General features: G+C 44.1%; 1 protein-coding gene across 50 annotated transcripts in view; it reads left to right on the top strand.

The window, feature by feature from the left end:
- The window catches only part of SGMS1 (sphingomyelin synthase 1), a 335,925-nt gene that overhangs the window by 292,741 nt on the left and 24,847 nt on the right, over nucleotides 1-18,337 (top strand). For all 50 annotated transcript variants that reach the window (XM_069567867.1, XM_069567875.1, XM_069567906.1 and 47 more), the window contains one exon: nucleotides 1,362-2,213. In XM_069567867.1, coding sequence (XP_069423968.1) covers nucleotides 1,591-2,213 — 623 coding nt within the window. In that variant the 5' untranslated portion in view covers nucleotides 1,362-1,590. The remainder of the gene's footprint in view (nucleotides 1-1,361; nucleotides 2,214-18,337) is intronic.

Here is an 18,337-nt window from a genome sequence, read left to right as displayed (position 1 = left end):
TACATACACGGTGGAGTGCTACTCAGTCGTACAAAACAGAAAGCGCTGGGTTGCACATCCCCAACTTTCACGTACGGATTTTAAAGTACTGACAACAACCCTGTGAAGGAGACATTTGATCATGGCCATTTTGCAGATTAGTAAGCTGCAGTTCAAATAGCAGGTTGTGCATGGAGATGCTGAAAGTCACACTATGGTCTGCCTTTCGCCAAAGGCCACATTTCATTAACCACAATGCTTTGTTATAGAGCTCAGTCTGAATTTTAACTTCTCTTGCTTTTTTAAAAGGTTTACATGATTATCACAAAATTAATAGAGATTTACTAAAGATAAGCAGGTGAGAGAGAAGTAGAAAGTGCCCCCCAAGGCAATCGTCAAACAGAAGAGCTTCAGTCAGTATGTGATTTCTTTCCCATGTCTTATGCAATGTTATGCTCATTAGCCATGCTTGTGGTTAGACAGATGTATGTACGGCGCATATACGTTTTTATACTCTCTCTATATAACTTTTAATCTCCTTACAGATGTGCATTTTGGTTATTGCCACATCACTGATAAAGTATTCTAATAAACACACTGAACCAGGACTTGGAAACTTTAACTTGTAGCTCTTTTATACAAGCTGTTGCTTGACTGTAGGCAGGTTCATTGACCTTCCTGGAACTCAGTTTCCTTGTGGGTAAGTGAGGATCAGATCACTGGTTTTGAAGCTGTGGTTTTCTACACAGTCTCCTGCAGGCTAGGGGTAGAGATGTCATCAGAGCAGAGAGGACCCTGGCCCTTTACTACCATCTGTTTTCACTCAAGCATCCACTCTTATAACTCTTGTTAGATTTGGGGTCCAAGCACATTTGCAAAGAGGAACTCTCTGATTGTTTGTGGAAGAGTATAAGATTGTTGGACCTGATGATCCTGAAGCTCGCCACTTCTATGATTCTCTTTTATGATGTCTGTTAAGTTCTGTGTGCTCTGTACATTTAGAACATTTCTTCACCAGTCTACACTAATCTAGAGTGGTAATTAAGCAGATTTGCTACAGTCTTTCAGCTGATCTCAGGAACAACGTAATAAGCACAAAAATAATCCCTGATCAGTGCCGAGCAATGTTCAAAGCACTGTTGAATTGTTTCTCAGCAAATTTACCACTGTCGTTGACTTGATCCATCTCAGGTCCAATTTAATGTCTCTTTTGGGGAATACTAACCAGGAGTCATTGGTTTCTTAAAACTAATATATGTGTGAAAACTATGGACTCCACCAATAGCTGGTTTTCCATTTTCCTTATGCACGTGAAGGTTATGAATCTTGAGGAGTTAATTTGAAAGTCCCAGTAGCTTGACTTGTTTCTCTTGCCTCCACAGAAGGAAGAATGTTCTTCAGAAATGAGGTGAATTAATGCTCGGGCACTCAAGAACCCTGGACAGCTACATGAGGTGTTTAAAACCTGCCCTGACCCTCTCGCCACACAGCTCTGTTATGAGGCCTGACAGGATGAGCGCAGCGTGGAGGGACGGTGTCCTGCCCTGTCGGAACGGTGACTGCTGACCCACCGGGAGCGAGCAGGGGGGCCCCACGTTGTCTGCCAGCACAATGAAGGAAGTGGTCTATTGGTCACCCGAGAAGGTGGCAGACTGGCTGCAGGAGAATGCTATGCCAGAATACTGTGAGCCTCTGGAACGTTTCACAGGCCGGGACTTGATCAACCTCACCCAGGAGGATTTCACAAAACCCCCGCTGTGCCTCGTCACCTCTGACAACGGGCAGCGGCTCTTGCACATGATAGAGACCCTGAAGATGGAGCACCACTTGGAAGCACACAAGAATGGCCACGCCAACGGGCACCTCAGCATTGGCACCGGCGGCCCCTGCCCTAACGGCAGCTTCAGCATCAAGGTCAAACCCAACGGGATGCCCAATGGGTATAGGAAGGAAATGATCAAGATCCCCATGCCGGAACCGGAGCGCTCCCAGTACCCCATGGAGTGGGGCAAGACGCTCCTGGCCTTCCTTTATGCGCTCTCCTGCTTTGTCCTCACCACAGTGATGATCTCGGTCGTCCATGAACGAGTACCTCCCAAGGAGGTGCAGCCTCCACTGCCGGACACGTTCTTTGACCATTTTAACCGGGTGCAGTGGGCCTTTTCTATTTGCGAAATTAACGGCATGATCCTTGTAGGACTCTGGTTAATTCAGTGGCTGCTCTTAAAGTACAAGTAAGTAAAAGCCCAAGTCTGCAGTTTCAGGGACTGGGAGGTGGCACGGCAGATGTTTAATATTCATTATTGGGAAATTAAATTGATCAAGCGGTAGGAATCAAAGCACATTCTTTCTTTTTTTCTTTTAACCACATAGTCTGTTGAACCAACCAGAGCTCTGGCAGCTTTGAGGAAGTGCTATGTTTTGTACCAGGTTCATACAGAGTGATGAACAGGATTGTTAGAGATGAGGTTTGTCTTTGTTTTCACATCACAGGAAGGAAAACCCTCAGACATTTTCAGAGAGTACAGGCTATTAAACCGCAGAAAACTATCCAGTCTTGGTGTGTTTAACCCGTCAAATCAGTGGCTGACAGTTGGCCCGTGGGCTATGAATGATGCTATAGCTTTTTCCACACAGAATCAGATATCTGAACCTTTGTAATATATATCTGAAGATGCTTCACACATAGAATTCAGAACAGCTGGTCCAGAGTGACTTGAGCTAGTGGAGAGTGATACCCACTTTAGGTGGGATGTGGAGGAACCTGCACGGCTTTCCACCTTTCTTTAGAACGTGTGGCATTTAGAGCAGAATTCCAAGTTTCTCAGGATTTTCAGTAGGCATCTCCTTTCAGTTTCAGGTGAATCCAAAGTGGCTTCATGTCCCAGGCTCTAAACTCAATGCAGCAAAGTTATTTGCTCGAGTTGCGTATAGCAAACTGAACACATACTTTGCCCTCATCGTGGGTGTCTGATTTTTTTTCCATTTGCAGAACATCTTTACGGCTTCCACGCATGGGAGTTGGACATTGGTTTGCTAAGGAACTGAGTTTCTCTCTGGTAGACTGTGTTGCATGACCCACAGTGTGGTTGCATATTAAGGAAATCATCTTAAAGAAAACAAAATTCAGACTGAGAATTTATATTGAACTTTAACGGAAATGATAAGCTTTTTCTTGTATGTTTTATGAAGTCTGTGTTTTCTTCCCTTATAAATTAGATATCTAGAAGTGGAAATAAAAGCAACTCCTGAGTCTTTGCCAGTAAAGGACTATCTTTATGTTGTATATAGGAAGCTATTTAAGTAGCCAGTTTTTATTTGGGGGCTGGTTTGGCTATCCCAGAGTTTAAGCAGGGAAGCCTGGTGTGCCACAGTCCATGGGGTCACACAGAGTTGGACATGACTGAACGGCTGAAAAACAACAAAAGAGTTTAAGCTAGATTTGATAGAGGAGCAATGGTCTGGGGTACGTTTGAGTTGGTGGAAGAAAGACTGTTTGAGAGGCTGAATAGATAAGAATAGGCCGTAGAAGTATGAGATGCTCAAAATTTACTAATTACGTTCTTCTGACTGTCAGACTTCAGTTCTGGTTTTGACTTTCAAAAATTTTTCCCTAGAAGCTCATTAGAGGGAAAAAAAAAAGTCTGTATATTTTCCCTTAACAAAGGCAAGGTCAACTCTAAATTAGGTTTCCTGGGGTCTTCCTGATTTTTGTTGTTTTGTTTATATGAGTTTGTTTTCTGGTTTTTATCAAAATTCTTACATGCCAGCTAATAATTTACTGCCCAGAAAAGAACAATTTTGTACTTGTATGTACGCATCGAAACCTTTCACAGAACTGTGACTTTTGATTCTTGTTCTAAGAAATGTCCTAACCACAGGGATAATTTCTTTAAAGTATATTACTATTGGTATTTCTCTCAGCGGGGGCTTTTCTCAAATCTGTTTCTTTTGAGGCTTTCTAATTTTGTGTTTTACTGGTATTTGTTGCTAATACTGTAGTCATTTGGGTATTTAAATTGTTCTACAGCCATAAATCACTTAATTCGTGCCTGGGGCAAAGTTAAGCCAAGGCTGGGACACAGGCAGCCCGGGCCCCAGCCCCAGCCATGTGCTAGCATGCTGGTAGAGTGGATGAATCTCCAAATCTCAGGAGCCTTGTTTTTCTCACAAATACAATAAAGACCTCTCGGTCTAGATGATTTCTATTTCTCTATACCACTGTGTTTTATTTGATTACAAAATCACTGAATGAGCCAGTTACATTTGAGTGTTACTAGCTGCAGGACATTTGTAGTTCAGAATATGTCCAACTTTAAAGATTCTTTAAAGTCCTCTCTCTGGTTTCTGCGTTGGCAGGATAACCCAGTTATTTTCATGAGAGTCTTCAGCATCCCCACCCCTGTCCGACTACTGGGGCACATCCCTAGCTTCCCATCTCCCTCCTGGAGACCTCTCTGGAGTGTGTGTGGCACACCAGACCTGGGAAAGGCAAGAAGAAGGGTAGAGGTGGGCACAGCAAGCAGTGGCTGTCGATGAGCTCCCTTTCCCTGGCCCTCGTAAGGGTTCAGCTGTTTCCTGGTGCAGAGAGACGCCCTTATTCCAGTTATTTGGCTGTGACAGTGTAGCAGTCTGTTATTCAGCGTGTTGGGAAAATGGATCCTTCCGGTTATGGAATATTCTGTTTAAAAGCAGTAACCCTCTCATATTTTCTGTGCTCAACTCTTCTGACACTTGACCCCTCTCCCTCTAACCCCCACTCAAACTCAACTTTTCTAAAAATGGATTTATCATCTTTTTCTTTCAACTTCTTCCTTCTCTGTAAGCAGTGGCATTTCCTAGAAACCTAGAACTTCTCAGTTCCCTTCATATAAATAGTCACTGCTGCTGCTAAGTCACTTCAGCCGTGTCCAACTCTGTGTGATCCCATACACGGCAGCCCACCAGGCTCCCCCATCCCTGGGATTCTCCAGGCAAGAACACTGGAGTGGGTTGCCATTTCCTTCTCCAATGCATGAAAGTGAAAAGTGAAAGTGAAGTCACTCAGTCGTGTCCGACTCTTAGGTACCCCATGGACTGCAGCCTAGTAGGCGCCTCCATCCATGGGATTTTCCAGGCAAGAGTACTAAGTTCTGCCAATTCTAATTGCAGATTCATTACCTCTTTTCATTCCTACCTGGTGATGTATAGTGAGTACTCAGACGGAGGCCCAGTTCCCTAGCCTGAAGCTCAAGGTCCTTCATATCTGGCCCCAGGCTGTTTGACCTCATCTGTAGCTGCTCTACTCAGCGGTTTCCCTTGAACCCTCCAAGCTCATGTCACATTCCGTTCTATTCTGTATGTGTGTGTGTGTGTGTCTGTGTCTGTGTGTGTGTGTGTCTGTGTCTGTGTGTGTGTCTGTGTGTGTCTGTGTCTAAGTTCCCCAAGGGAAAAGACCAGATCCTATTTGTCATTCATCTTGGTATCCCACTGCCTCATACAGAGTCTGGCACATAGAAAGTGCTTGTTTAAAATTCATTCACTGAGACCCTCCCAAATGCCAGGCACTGTGGTAGACCTTGGGGCTGCTGCAGTGCTCAGAGGCCCCTGATGCTCACGCGGAGCTTGTATTCTCACCAGGATGAAACAGTTTGTGAACAAATGAATATAGCAGGGAGGGAGTGGTATTTTAGATCAAGTGTTTAGAAAAGGCCTCTAATGAGGTGAGCATTGAGTAGACACCTGAATCAGATGAGGGGGATACCAGTCGGTGTTTGGGGCAGGAGCAAGACACAGCAAGGGCAGAGTCTCTGAGGTTTACCTGGCGAAAAGCCGCAGGCCAAGCAAACTGGGAGAAAATGGCCATACAGAGTCAGGGAGGTGTGGACGGCACATGGGTCATGGAATAAAGAGGCAGGGTTTTTGTTCCAGGTGTGATGATAAGTCATTAGGGAAGAATGCTGTGGACAGATTTGTATTTTAGAAGAAGCACTCTGGCTGCAGTGAAGGGAACAGGTCAGCAAGGCTGGAAGCGGGGGATGGGTTAGGGTGCTCTTACACATGGTCCAGTTGGGAGATGACCATGAGGTAGACTCGTGTTTGGCCAATGAATCCATTTGGTGCTGGGCTGGAGGGGAGGGACGAGCTCTTTCTAGAAGCCATGGCTTCGGTTACACTTAGAGCTCCTTATCATATATAGCCACAGGGCTGGCGTCTTACAGAGACTCAGACAAGGTTTTAGGGTCTGTCTCTGAATCTCTGAATTTTATCAGAGATTTAATGAGGAATGAGTCAAGATTGAGATTGAATTCACTTATTTGGGAGCTCTCACAGCTTTGCTGGAATGTATTTTATTTCAGAGCAAAGTCAGGTGATGTGTTTATTCGGATATTTGTTTTCTGTCACGGCTGCTTTGGATCAGATATTTGCCTGCAGGGCTTCCCAGGTGGTGCAGCAGTGAAAATCCACATGCTAACAAAGACCACGGTTCAATCCTGCGTCAGAAAGATCCCCTGGAAGAGGAAATGGCAACCCACTCCAGTATTCTTGCCTGGAGAATCCCACGGACAGAGGAGCCTGGTGGGCCACGGTCCATGGGCTCTCAAAGGGTCAGTCAGACATGACTGAGCTGCTGAGCACACACATTTGCCTGCAAGGAATAGCACTAGTCATTTTGGGGGTGGGAGTGGATGGTATAAAGATGAATTAAGTATTGCAGGACGATTGGTCCACTGGTGGTAGAAAGATCTGAAGAAAGAAAGAAGGAAAGGAGCTGCGGGATACTTGGGACATGAGGTGAAGTTGAAAGAACTTTGTGGTTGAGCATTTGGGGCATGGGGTAGAATAATCTGGCATAAACTGTTGTGTAACATTATGGAGAGAATGGTTACCACGTAGGTTCTTTGAAAATTGATCTCAGGCCAAAAGAAGGAACTGGAGAAGGGGATGGTGTTGGCCGATCCTGCGTTAAGACTTGATGTCTCTGTTCAGAACTGTCTCTCGGGGCGTGATTGATCCCGCAGGAAGGAGTACAGGCTTCCAGCGTGGCTTCCCAGGATTACGCCCTGAGGACACTGCAGTGGACTTTTAGGTGTTTGGCAGCAGTGTGTTTTTTATGTTCAGAGACTGCTTCGGAAAAGACTTACTTTGTGTTTTATCCTTTGATAACATGCCCTGGGTTTGGAGGCCTTATTTGTTAGGCAGGTGTCTGCAGCATTTGCCTGTCTCCTGTGGATGGAATCTAATTTCTAAGGACATAATCCTTGTGCTGATTGGCAGCTGCTGCTCTCAGATGCTTATTTAATGTTTTTGTTTGTGTTGTATTTTATTCAATAGAGAAGATTCTCCATCAGCATGTATCTTTCATTTCACCCCAGTAAAATTCCATCAGTGTCTCTTTTCACATTAAGTTGATTGGTTTAAAGTGCTTATCCCTTTCATCTTCTAATCCTCAGAGTAGTTTATGACCAGAGTTATTGTCAACATTTTAAAAACTTTGTTTTCAAGTCTTTGATGATTAAGTAAGTCCGTAAAAGCTGTTGGTGTAGAGCATTTAATGTGAAGGAGTTCCCTCCAATAATGTTTATTTTTCAAGTTCCAGAAGGGCCTTTTTTAAAAAAGGCCATTTCACTTTATTAGAAATCAGCGGTGCCCTGTGGGCCACTAGGCTGGTCTCTAAATGGAACTTCAGGGCATCTTTACATTAAGTACTTTATCAAGAATTATTGAAAACTAGTGCTAGAGATGGAGCACTGAGCAAAACAAAGCCTCATAGAAACAAAACTTCATAGTTATCTTCTGGGAGTTTTTGTGTGTTCTCACAGTAACATCTCAGGTTGTTGAAGTGTGGGTTGTCCCAGACTATCCTAAACTACAAAAGTCATGAGGACAAAAATTCCCTTCCAAGCTGTAGGGCACCTAGTGTATTATTTAATCAACTGATAAACCATCCTATTCCTCTCCAGCCATAAAGCAGATAAGAGCTCAGAAGTCATCATTTCCCTCCCTTGCTTCTCTCTCTACACATGTACCTGTATCTGTTATATACTTAACTCAGAGTCTCTATTCTTCTGTTCCTCTTTATCCATGTTGTCAAAAATCGTTATCACCCCGTTCACATGGCACATTCCAAACATTTGAGTAACAGGAATTTTTTTTTTTCTTACATGCGTTGAGTTATTTGATCCAGTCAGCTCTTAAGATGAGCAGGACCATTCTCTTGTCTCTGTGAAGATAACTGATGATAACACAGAAAAGATGTTGACTTGCCTAAGACCCCACACAGAATATTTAGAAAATTGAAAGTTTTTCAGTGTAATCCACTGAAATGTCCTGGGGAAGAGTATTTTCTTAGCAGATACAGCACCATTGACTAGACAAGCAGAGGACCAGTAGAAGAATGAAACCAGATAAGTCCTGCATTGAATAATAAGGTTTATACATTGCCTACAAACCAGGAGACATTCCTACTTGCTCCGGGATTGGACCTGCCAAACCTGCAGGCCAGCCTGTCTTGCTGTCCCACCGTCGCTCGTAGAAGTGTGCTGAGCTCTGTCCCAGCTGCCTGCTGCCCTCTGACCTGCCAGGTGTGGTGTGGTCCCTGTCACCACGGGTCTCAGAAACCCCCAGTGCCACCGAGTGCAGTGACGCTTTTCCACTGCAGACCACCAGTCGGGAGTGCCCAACCTTGTTCTTTTACTTTATTCAGTTTTGATTGGAGGATAATTTGCTTTACAGTATTGTGCTGGTTTCTCCCGTAGATCAACACGAACCAGCCGTAGGTATGCGTGTGTCCCGTCCCTCTTGCGCCTCCCTGCCACCTCCCACCCCTCTAGGTTGTCACGGAGCCCCAGGCTGAGCTCCCTGCACACACAGCGAATTCCCACGGGCTGGCTGTTTCGCCCGTGGTGATGTGTGTGTCCCGCGATGCTCTCTGTTTCTCCCGCCCTCCGCTTCCCCTGCTGTGTCCACGAGTCTATCCTCTCCACCTGCATCGCCGTTGCGGCCCTTCTTGCTCTTCTAGCTGGTTTTCTCCCCTTGAGTCTGACCCCATTGTCCATCTGGGCTGCAGAGCCTGGGCTGAGATCCCGTTTTCATTCTGGGGACCTTTCCTGTCCCCTCTTCCCGTGTAATCTGGACCTCCTAGGTGTTTGCCAGCTTCTGCTCCACCTCCCTGGAAATGGGGAAGAACAGCCCTCAGTGATGGATTCGCTGCCAGGCTCTGTCTCACTTCTCATCCTCACATTAGCGAACAGGTGGTCGTACCTGCTTTCACCTTTTCTTTTATCAGTTTCAGCCTCAAGACCTAAATATTAGCCTGAACTCTAGGAATTGTCAGGAAACTAAATTCAGTAATCCCAGCAATTTAGGTTTTAAGTGAGCATAAATATTATAAGTGGCTTTTTAAACTGAGAGGATAAAAGGGAGAGAAAGAAAAAAAAATACAGAGATGCAATAAATTATAGTTGTCATGAGTTAGTTTTTATTTATGACCCTAAAGAAACTAAGTAATGTACCTTGCTTATAGGCAGATTAGAAGGTAAAAATAAACAAAAAGGAAAAATTTACTGATGGCACCTAAGATAAATAATGCTAACATCTGATTTCATATTTGGCGTAATATTTTCCTGTATGCTCATATAGGTGTAATCTGTATATGTGTGTATTTTTAGTACCATATTTACCTTGTATTTTACAGTGTGCCTCAGGATCATCTCTGTCCCTTTCTCTTAAAAAATCATCATGGATGTCTGTCTAAGTATTCATGATCTTATTTAGCAGTCACTGCATCTGTCCCTCCCAGCTGTTTGTATCAGGGCAATGGCAGTTAAGCATCAGTTATATTGTAAATCTCAGTTTAAGATCATCTTAGCCCTACAGGCACCTGTTGACTTGAGGTGAGTTTGGTCAGGTTACTTAACTACTTGTAGTAGCATTGTTTCCTCATCTGCATAACGGGAACAATAAAAATAGGGTCTGTCTCAGCGTTGTTGTGCCGATGGAGTGAGGTGCATGTATGGAGCACTTAGCCGAGTCCTTGGTGTCCTCCTGCTTCCTGTGCCTGCCCCGCCCCCGTTCCCATCTTATGCTGTCGGTCAGTGCTGTCCGACCCTGCAGCCCCGTGGACTGCGGCCCACCAGCCTCCTCTGTTCACTGGATTTTCCTGGCGAGAATCCTGGAGTGAGTAGCCGTTTCCTCCTCCAGGGAATCTTCCCGACTCAGGGACTGAACCCACATCTCTCGCATCTCCTGTGTCTGCAGGCTTATTCTTTACCCCTAGCACCACGTGGGAACAGTGTCTGTCTTTCCCCCGACTCTCAGGCCAAATGTCTCGGTTTTGTTGCTGGTACCCGCTTCCACCCCACATCTGGCCTTCATGCCACCACCTCTCACCAAGTCACTGCCCTGCGTGTCACTGGTGTCACCCCTTAGCTGGGTGGTTACAGGAGCTTCCTCCCAGTCGGCTTCCATTCTTGCTTCCCTTACATCACTTGTCAGCTCCACAGACAGAACGTGTAACTTCGCGAGTACGTGGGTGTGTGTCACCCTTGTCTCGCCTCATTACAGCTTTTAGGTTGGAGGAGAAGGCAATGGCACACAAATCCAGTACTCTCGCCTGGAAAACCCCATGGACGGAGGAGCCTGGTAGGCCACAGTCCATGGGGTCGCGAAGAGTCGGACCCGACCGAGCGACTTCACTTTCGCTTTTCACTTTCATGCATTGGAGAAGGAAATGGCACCCCACTCCAGTGTTCTTGCCTGGAGAATCCCAGGGACGGCGGAGCCTGGTGGGCTGCCGTCTATGGGGTTGCACAGAGTCGCACACGACTGAAGCGACTTAGCAGCAGCAGCAGCAGCAGAGTGACCAAGGAGGTCCCCCCAGACTGCGCATCGTCATGTCCTCCTTCTCCCTGACCCTCCTGCTCGTCTCCAGTGCCCTCACATACTGACCTGTTAAACATCTTCTCCCACAGAAGGCGGAGCGGGGGTGGGGGTGGGGGCTCAGGATGGGGGCTGGACAAGTGTATACCTGTGGCCGATTCATGGTGATGTATGGCAGAAACCAACACAACATTGTAGAGCAACTATCCTCCAATGAAAATGAATAAATTAATTTTTTAAAAAAGAAAAAAAAAAAAAGAATCTTCTCCCACAGATATCCTCCTGATTAACCCTCTTCACATGTAGGGACATTTCTCTGATCAACTTACCCCCAATCTGTAACCTCCTATCCCCCAGTGACACTCTCGGTTAATTTTACCCTTTAGAACTTTTCCAGCGTGCTCTATATTTTACTTAGCTGTTTATTGTCTGCTTGCTCTCCTAGAATCTAGGTACCACAAGGCGAGCTTTTTGTCCACTCGGTTCACTGCTGTATTCCCAGAATAAGGCCTAGCACATACATGTGTTCTTTAGGAGAGTAAATAAATAATAACAGCAGCTCACATTTACTGAGTAGTGCACTGTGCTGCCTACTGTGTCTAGACTTTAATACATGCTAGCCATTACTGGTGATGCATGTGCTTATTATGCTTCTAGAAACCAATCCCCTGTTAAAGCGAAAGTGTTACTTCTAAGGGTGATCCATGAGCGTAAGGACAAACGTTAAGTGTTGAGTTCAGCCAGCTGTGACTGAACAAACGTTAAGCGTGTGATTCAGGGTGGGTGAGTTTTGATGAAGGAAAGGAATGAGGAAAGATCTACGTATACATAATACATATTTGCATTATGTGTACACACTCAGGGGCTTCCTAGGTGGTGCAGTGGTGAAGAATTCAACTGCCAGTGCAGGAGATGCAAGAGGCAGGTTCAATCCCTGGGTCAGAAAGATCCCCTGGAGGAGGAAACGGCACCCACTCCAGTACTCTTGCCTGGGAAATCCCATGGGCAGAGGAGCCTGGGGGGCTGCAGGCCATGGGGTCACACAGAGTCAGACACGACTGAGCCCGCACGCACACACAAACACGTATATTTGTATCATACACATGTATGTATGTATGCGCACATACTGTTTTTGCTAACAGCCGAAAATACTACCAAGAAAGGTAACTTCTTTTGTTTGATACATACATGTGCTGCGGTTTCTGGAGGATGCTTGATTTTGATTCTTTTTAACTCTCTCACATAGACCATATACTCTTAGAGGGTGATACTTTCTCTTTATCTCATGGTATAATCTATATTTAACCCAGGAAATAAATTTTTTAAGGTGGCTCTAGTGCAGACAGTTTTATCATCTGATCTCTTCTTTACAGATTCCCTAAACCAGTACAGATCATTTTCTAAATTTAATCAACTGTTGCATTATTTTCCAGATCTTTTACATGAGGCTTAGAAAAATATATGTTGGTACCTTTTTTTTTTTTTAAAACTTGACAGCTTTGTCGGTGAAAACAGCAGCTAATTGAAAGTGTTGTTATTACTGTTGTTCAGTCGTGCTTGACTCTTTGGGCTCCCACAGACTGTCACCTCACTCCCTCACCCCATCCCCGCCCCCGGCTCCTCTGTTCTTGGGTTTTCCCAGGCAAGAATGCTGGAGTAGGCTGCCATCTCCATCTCCAGGAGATCTTCCTGACCCAGGGATCTAACCCAGGTCTCCTGCAGCAGTAGGCAGATTCTTTGCCAGGACTCAATAGGGAAGCCCAATTGAAAGGATAAAGACTGGGTTTTCGTTGTGGCTCTTTCTTGACTGACTCTCTGGCCCCAGGCTAGAGGGCCTTTACATCTTAATTCTTTCTTCTGTAAAATGGGATGATAGTATATGCTGAACAGTAATGTGGTTAAAATAATTAATACCAAAAATGCAAAGGTCTCTTTGAGTTGGAGAAAGACTGTGCTGTATAGACTCATTTCTGGGCTGGGTGCATCGTTCCATCTCATTCTCCTGATTCACAAACTGCCATCCTCCTGTGTACTAGCTAGGAAATAGTAAATGAGTTCTGTATTTCCCCGGAGAGCATATATTTTTACTTTTCTGTTTATTCTACTTTCATCCTATAGCATTTATTCTTTCCTTTTTGTTTTACAACCCCTTCCTTGGGACTTTCCTTCTTAAAGTATGAAATTAAGCCCTGGGTTTTCATGATCCATCGTCTGGAGAGTTGCGACTCCTGTGATGGGTAGAAGGGCCAGAAGGGGCAGTGAGGAGGCAAGGGGGAAAGATGGCAGGACCCACAGCCCTACTTGGACGAATGCAGCCGTCTCGACAACTGCTGTCAGTTGAAATGTAGAAACGATGTAGAGTGAAGGACTCGTGAGCGTCAGCAGAGGTTATTTCCAGCAGATGAATGAAAGAGTTCAAAGTTCAAACATTTGTGGGAAGAAGCAGGAAAGCACTGTCAGAAGCAGTAAGAGGTGGAGCTCTAACGCACAGAGCTGTGGGATATTGCCCATGCTGCAGGCACCGTCGGAAGTCTCACTAGTACTAAAACATAAGTAAGGAGCAGCTTTCTTTGAGAGCTTTCTCTGATAGAAGGAATGAGGGCCTCTGCTGATAATGCTAGTGCCAGTCTCACTATTAAAAAATACCGTAAACTAGAAACCAAGTTCTGAAGTGATGTGGAGAATGGAGTGGCTCTCTCCCGTTGGAAACGTGTGGGAAGCTGCATGCAGCGCTGGTATGTGAGGTGGGTGGCTCGGGTAAGAGGAAAGGCCAGGCAAAGAGATTTGCTGGCAAAAAACAAGAAACTTGGTGAATGGAGCCACTTTTGCCCAGGGTGGTGGAATTCATATCTGTGAGATAAAATAGGAAGTAGCTTGGGTTCATGTTGAGAAGAGCCCGTGATGGGAATTGGAGCTTCAGATGATGACAAGCGGTTATCATAATCCAGGGAATCCCAGGGCTAGTAGCAAGGAATTGAAGAGAGGAAAACAGATTTAAGAAACTCTTTGGTATTAGCTTCAGCAGAATGTGGGCATGGGAGTGGGAGGCGATGAAGAAGATAAAACAGGAGAAGGTGGCCCCAGGTGCCTTCTTTAGAGTAGGTGGTCTGTCAGGGGCCTGACGACAGGCAGTGTTCCCAGGGTCTGGGCAGAGGGCATGGCTGGCACAGAGGTCTGCCTCAGGTGGAGGGACTTGGTGCGATGTGTTCAGTTGCACCAAGGGCATCGGACTGAAGTTTAGGAATGATGGGGAGAGCAGAGGGAGGGGAGCTTGGCCCAGGTCGTCTGGGGCCTCGTGGGCTTGGTAAAGGATTTGGATTTTATTCAAAATATATTTGGCAACTATTGGGGGGTTTTAAAGGATATACTCTATTTAGCTGTTTTTAAAAAGATGATTCTGGCTTCTCTCTGTAGAAAGGCTTTTATGGAGGTACAAATGGAATTAGGGACAGCAGGTCAAAGGTCATAGTAGCAGTTCAGGTGAGACCGAATGTTGAGAAGTAGATAACATCTCAGGAAAGTGTGTGAGTTGCTCAGTTGTGTCTGACTGTTTGTGACCCTATAGACTATAGCCCTTCAGGCTCCTCTGTCCATGGAATTCTCCAGGCAAGAATACTGGAGTGGGTAGCCATTCCCTTCTCCAGGGGATCTTCCCGACCTAGGGATTGAACCCAGGCTCCCACATTGCAGGCAGTCTTTACTGTCTGAGCGGCCAGACTGATCAAACGTTGGAGGGATGTAAGCAAACCTTACTGGGCACAGGTGGTGCAAACAATAATGGAAAATGAAGTTTCCTGTTTGATACCTAGAAGAATCTTTCTCAGTACTTTAATAACTAACATGCTTATCATTAAAATAACTGTCAAAAATGCTTACCTTGCAGAGGTCTGGGTCAATATGAAATATGACTTAAAACCCTAAGTGAAAAATGCGAGTTAAGTAGATTTTGTAACGTAAATGAGATTGAATGTTGGCTCATCTATTGGTTCACAGCAGTGTAGTCTCAAAATAAAATTGGGATTTCTTACACAATTTGAAGCCATTTCCTGAACCTTTTTGTCTTGGGTAATATATTTATATTTCAGCTTAAATTATCTGAACTGCAATTTTCCCATCTGTAAAATAAGGGTCATAGCATCGCAATGCAGGTTGTTCTAAGAACTAAATGGCTCAGAGTTTGGCATAGAGGAGAAATTTGGCAAAACCCTGGTTACTGTTAATGACAGTCTGGGGAAATTCTCCAGTAGCATTTCTCTGAATCATAAGGAAAATATCCTTTTGCTGGTTAGGAAGCCAATTTCCAGGGAAGTTAATTGAGATGATTCAGATCATCATAAAGGCAGAGCCAGCATCTGTGTGTAGGTGAGCTGAAGACGCCTTGTCCCTGTGGCAGTACTGGAAGGATCTGAACCGTGTGTGCTGGCCTCCATGGTTTCTCTGGAGACGTGGGGCTCCCTGATCCGCGCCCTCCCCCTTGCTGATTGCCGCTTTGGAATTGTCACTTGACCTGTCTCAGGACCTGTTTGTTTCTAAAAGTCAGTAACTTCTCTCAAGAGCTGGCAGAGCCGGTCTGAGCGCTGAAAGAACTATGTGTCTTCTGGTTGTGGCTTAGTTGAGAAAACTTGTGGGAAACAATGGAACTTTCCAGTATTCTCCTTTTACCCTCCAGCGTATTCATTTCTTTCTTCATTTTTCCTTTAGAACTTTAGACTATCGTTTCAAATGCCAAAAACAATGTAGTACTGCTCTTTTAAGCCTATATTTGGTGTAGTAAGTAATCAGGTTCTGAAAACTCTTTTTTTCTTTGAGTTGGGAGAATAAAAAGTTTAATAAAGTTATTCTGAACATAACATACTATTCTTGCAGATCTTAAGAAATATTAACTCTTTTATTCATATTTCTTTATATATATATATATATCAGATTTAACACGTATGTTTTTCTTTTCTGTTAGAGGAAGTAGTAATGACTCTATTACTCAACTACTTGGGAGAAGGATAAATAACCACAATCATACACGACTGTCTGTGACATGGCTGTCATTGCAGAGTGTGAGCAGATAGGAAATAGACTTCTTTCCAACACGAAAGAGACATTTCCCATGTGAGAGGAACGTAACCATGGTTTTGAGAATTGTAATGTGCATCTTGTCCTTGGCATTTGCTTAATCTCTAGAAATACCTCATTAATGTTTCCTCTGTGGCTTTTTGTTGCCTTAGTTACATTTTTAACTATTTTAGATCTCTTTAAAAAAAAAAAACAACACACATCTTAAACTTTTAAACTTGAGAGAATTCTAGTGTGTGAAATTCTTTGATTAAGTAAATAATACCTTAACAGGATACAAGATTTGGAAACCCATATATATATGTATATATCCTGCTTTCTAAAGTGTATAGTAGAAAATTCTTGTTTAAAATTATACGCTGAAGATACTCTAAGCATAATTTCGAAAAGGATTAAGTAAATGCCAAAGGTCAGAAGATTCTTATTAACAGCCACTTCTGTCTTGTCACCGTGTTAACGTTGATGATGTCACATGGGTATAAGTCATTTCATTTTTTCACTTCAAAGAGTAAATGTGACCGAATCTTTAATGTTTGTTAGCTTTACAATGTTTTGTTGTGTTTTTTTGTAAACAAAAGCTTTTCTCATCCTCTATCACTTTTTTGTATACCTCATTCTCAGGTAATCCTGAGTCTTCTCACTGCTGCTCAGATGTGACTCAGGTTTGAGCTATGGAAATAGGTGTTTGTGCATGTATATATCTTGTGTGCACCGTGAAGCCATCAGGCAAAGTGGTTTTAAGGAAGCAGCAGTCATCAGAATGGAGTGATAGCGGTCGTTTTGGTTCCCTTCCTCTGAAGACACTGGCTCACCCGAATAGCCTGATACGCCAGTCTATTTAGATGCCATGTTCTGTTGCAGACGGTCTGTTCTGTTGTAGATGTTTCTTGTATCATTCAAGTAAAATTGAACGTCATTTCTGTTTCTTTGAACAGGATGGCGTGAGAGGGCATTTTCTTTTTGAGAAAAATGATCATTGTATCTTACAATGTAAAATTCAGTTGGTTATTTCAAGTATTTTGGTAAGACACTTATAATCTAGTAATGTGGTCTAGTATTGTCCCTCTCTATATTGGTTAATTATACCATGCTTTTTATAATTCCTGGAATTAGAGGCACATACCTTTATAAAAGACAGCTTTGTACTGAATAAATTCTTGTCCTTGGGGGTGACAAGCACAGCTTTAATAAGAGAAAATAAGACCTTTCTCTGTGGTAAGCAATTTTTTGACCCAGTGTCTAAAATTGGGGTTAAGAGTCACAAGACCCGAACCCTACCTTTACAACCTAAGGACCTTAGGTGGACTGTGTAGTTATGAATGAAACACTAATATGGTCACCTGGATTATTTTTAAATTAATTTTCAGTCAACCAAGTGACATATCACTTCATCCCTCTTGTTAAAAAATACAGATGACACAGATACCCCTCCAACAACCAGACTCCAGTAGGAATGTCCATCCTGTGTAAAAATAGAGCTGCATTGTACAATTATGGAGCAACTAAGTGTTCAGTACCCTCAGAGGAAAAAGCCTGTTCATTGTTTCTAAAAATATTTATGTTAAAGTCAGATAGCCCTGGGCGGAGGGAAAACTTGAACTTCTCGAGGTTGAGGAGGAGGAGACCCACAGGACTGAGATTTTGGCCTGTGGTAGAACAGGATAGCGGAGAAGGCAATGGCAAGCCACTCCAGTACTCTTGCCTGGAAAATCCCATGGACGGAGGAGCCTGGTAGGCTGCAGTCCGTGGGGTCACTAAGCATTGGACATGACTGAGCGACTTCACTTTCACTTTTCACTTTCATGCATTGGAGAAGAAAATGGCAACCCACTCCAGTGTTCTTGCCTGGAGAATCCCAGGGATGGGGGAGCCTGGTGGGCTGCCGTCTATGGGGTCATGCAGAGTCGGACACGACTGAAGCGACTTAGCAGCAGCAGCAGCAGAACAGGCAGGTTGAAGTAGAGAAGGAAGGAACATTCTTGTCCAAGGAGACACTGGAGTTTGTACAACTTTATCTAGTTAAAGCTACACCTACATGAGACTTACTGTTAGGAGGAGCTATCAGACTCAATACACATGCCCGTGTGTACACATCAAATAATTCCACCAGAACCATCAATAAATTTGAAATGGAAAAGATGCCTCCTTATTGCTTATTTGGTTATTCACCCACATAATCCACACACTTGTTGACCACCATTGTGCATAAATGGCAAAGATTGTCCATGCCTTATTTCTTATGTTCTTATCCCTGGTTTACAGATTAGGAAACTGATACTCAGAGAGTGTCAGTAGCCCATCCCAAGGCCACATTGTTAGGGGAGACAGGTGTGGGTTGGATGCTGTCATTCAGACAGGCTCTTTTCTTGGCATCATGCTTCTTTGGAGATCAGCTAAGATGATCAGTTTCTGGGATACAAAGGTCCAATGG

Source organism: Ovis canadensis, chromosome 22, assembly GCF_042477335.2.
Source record: "Ovis canadensis isolate MfBH-ARS-UI-01 breed Bighorn chromosome 22, ARS-UI_OviCan_v2, whole genome shotgun sequence".
NCBI lineage: Eukaryota > Metazoa > Chordata > Mammalia > Artiodactyla > Bovidae > Ovis > Ovis canadensis.
This window is presented reverse-complemented; position numbering and strand designations above follow the sequence as displayed.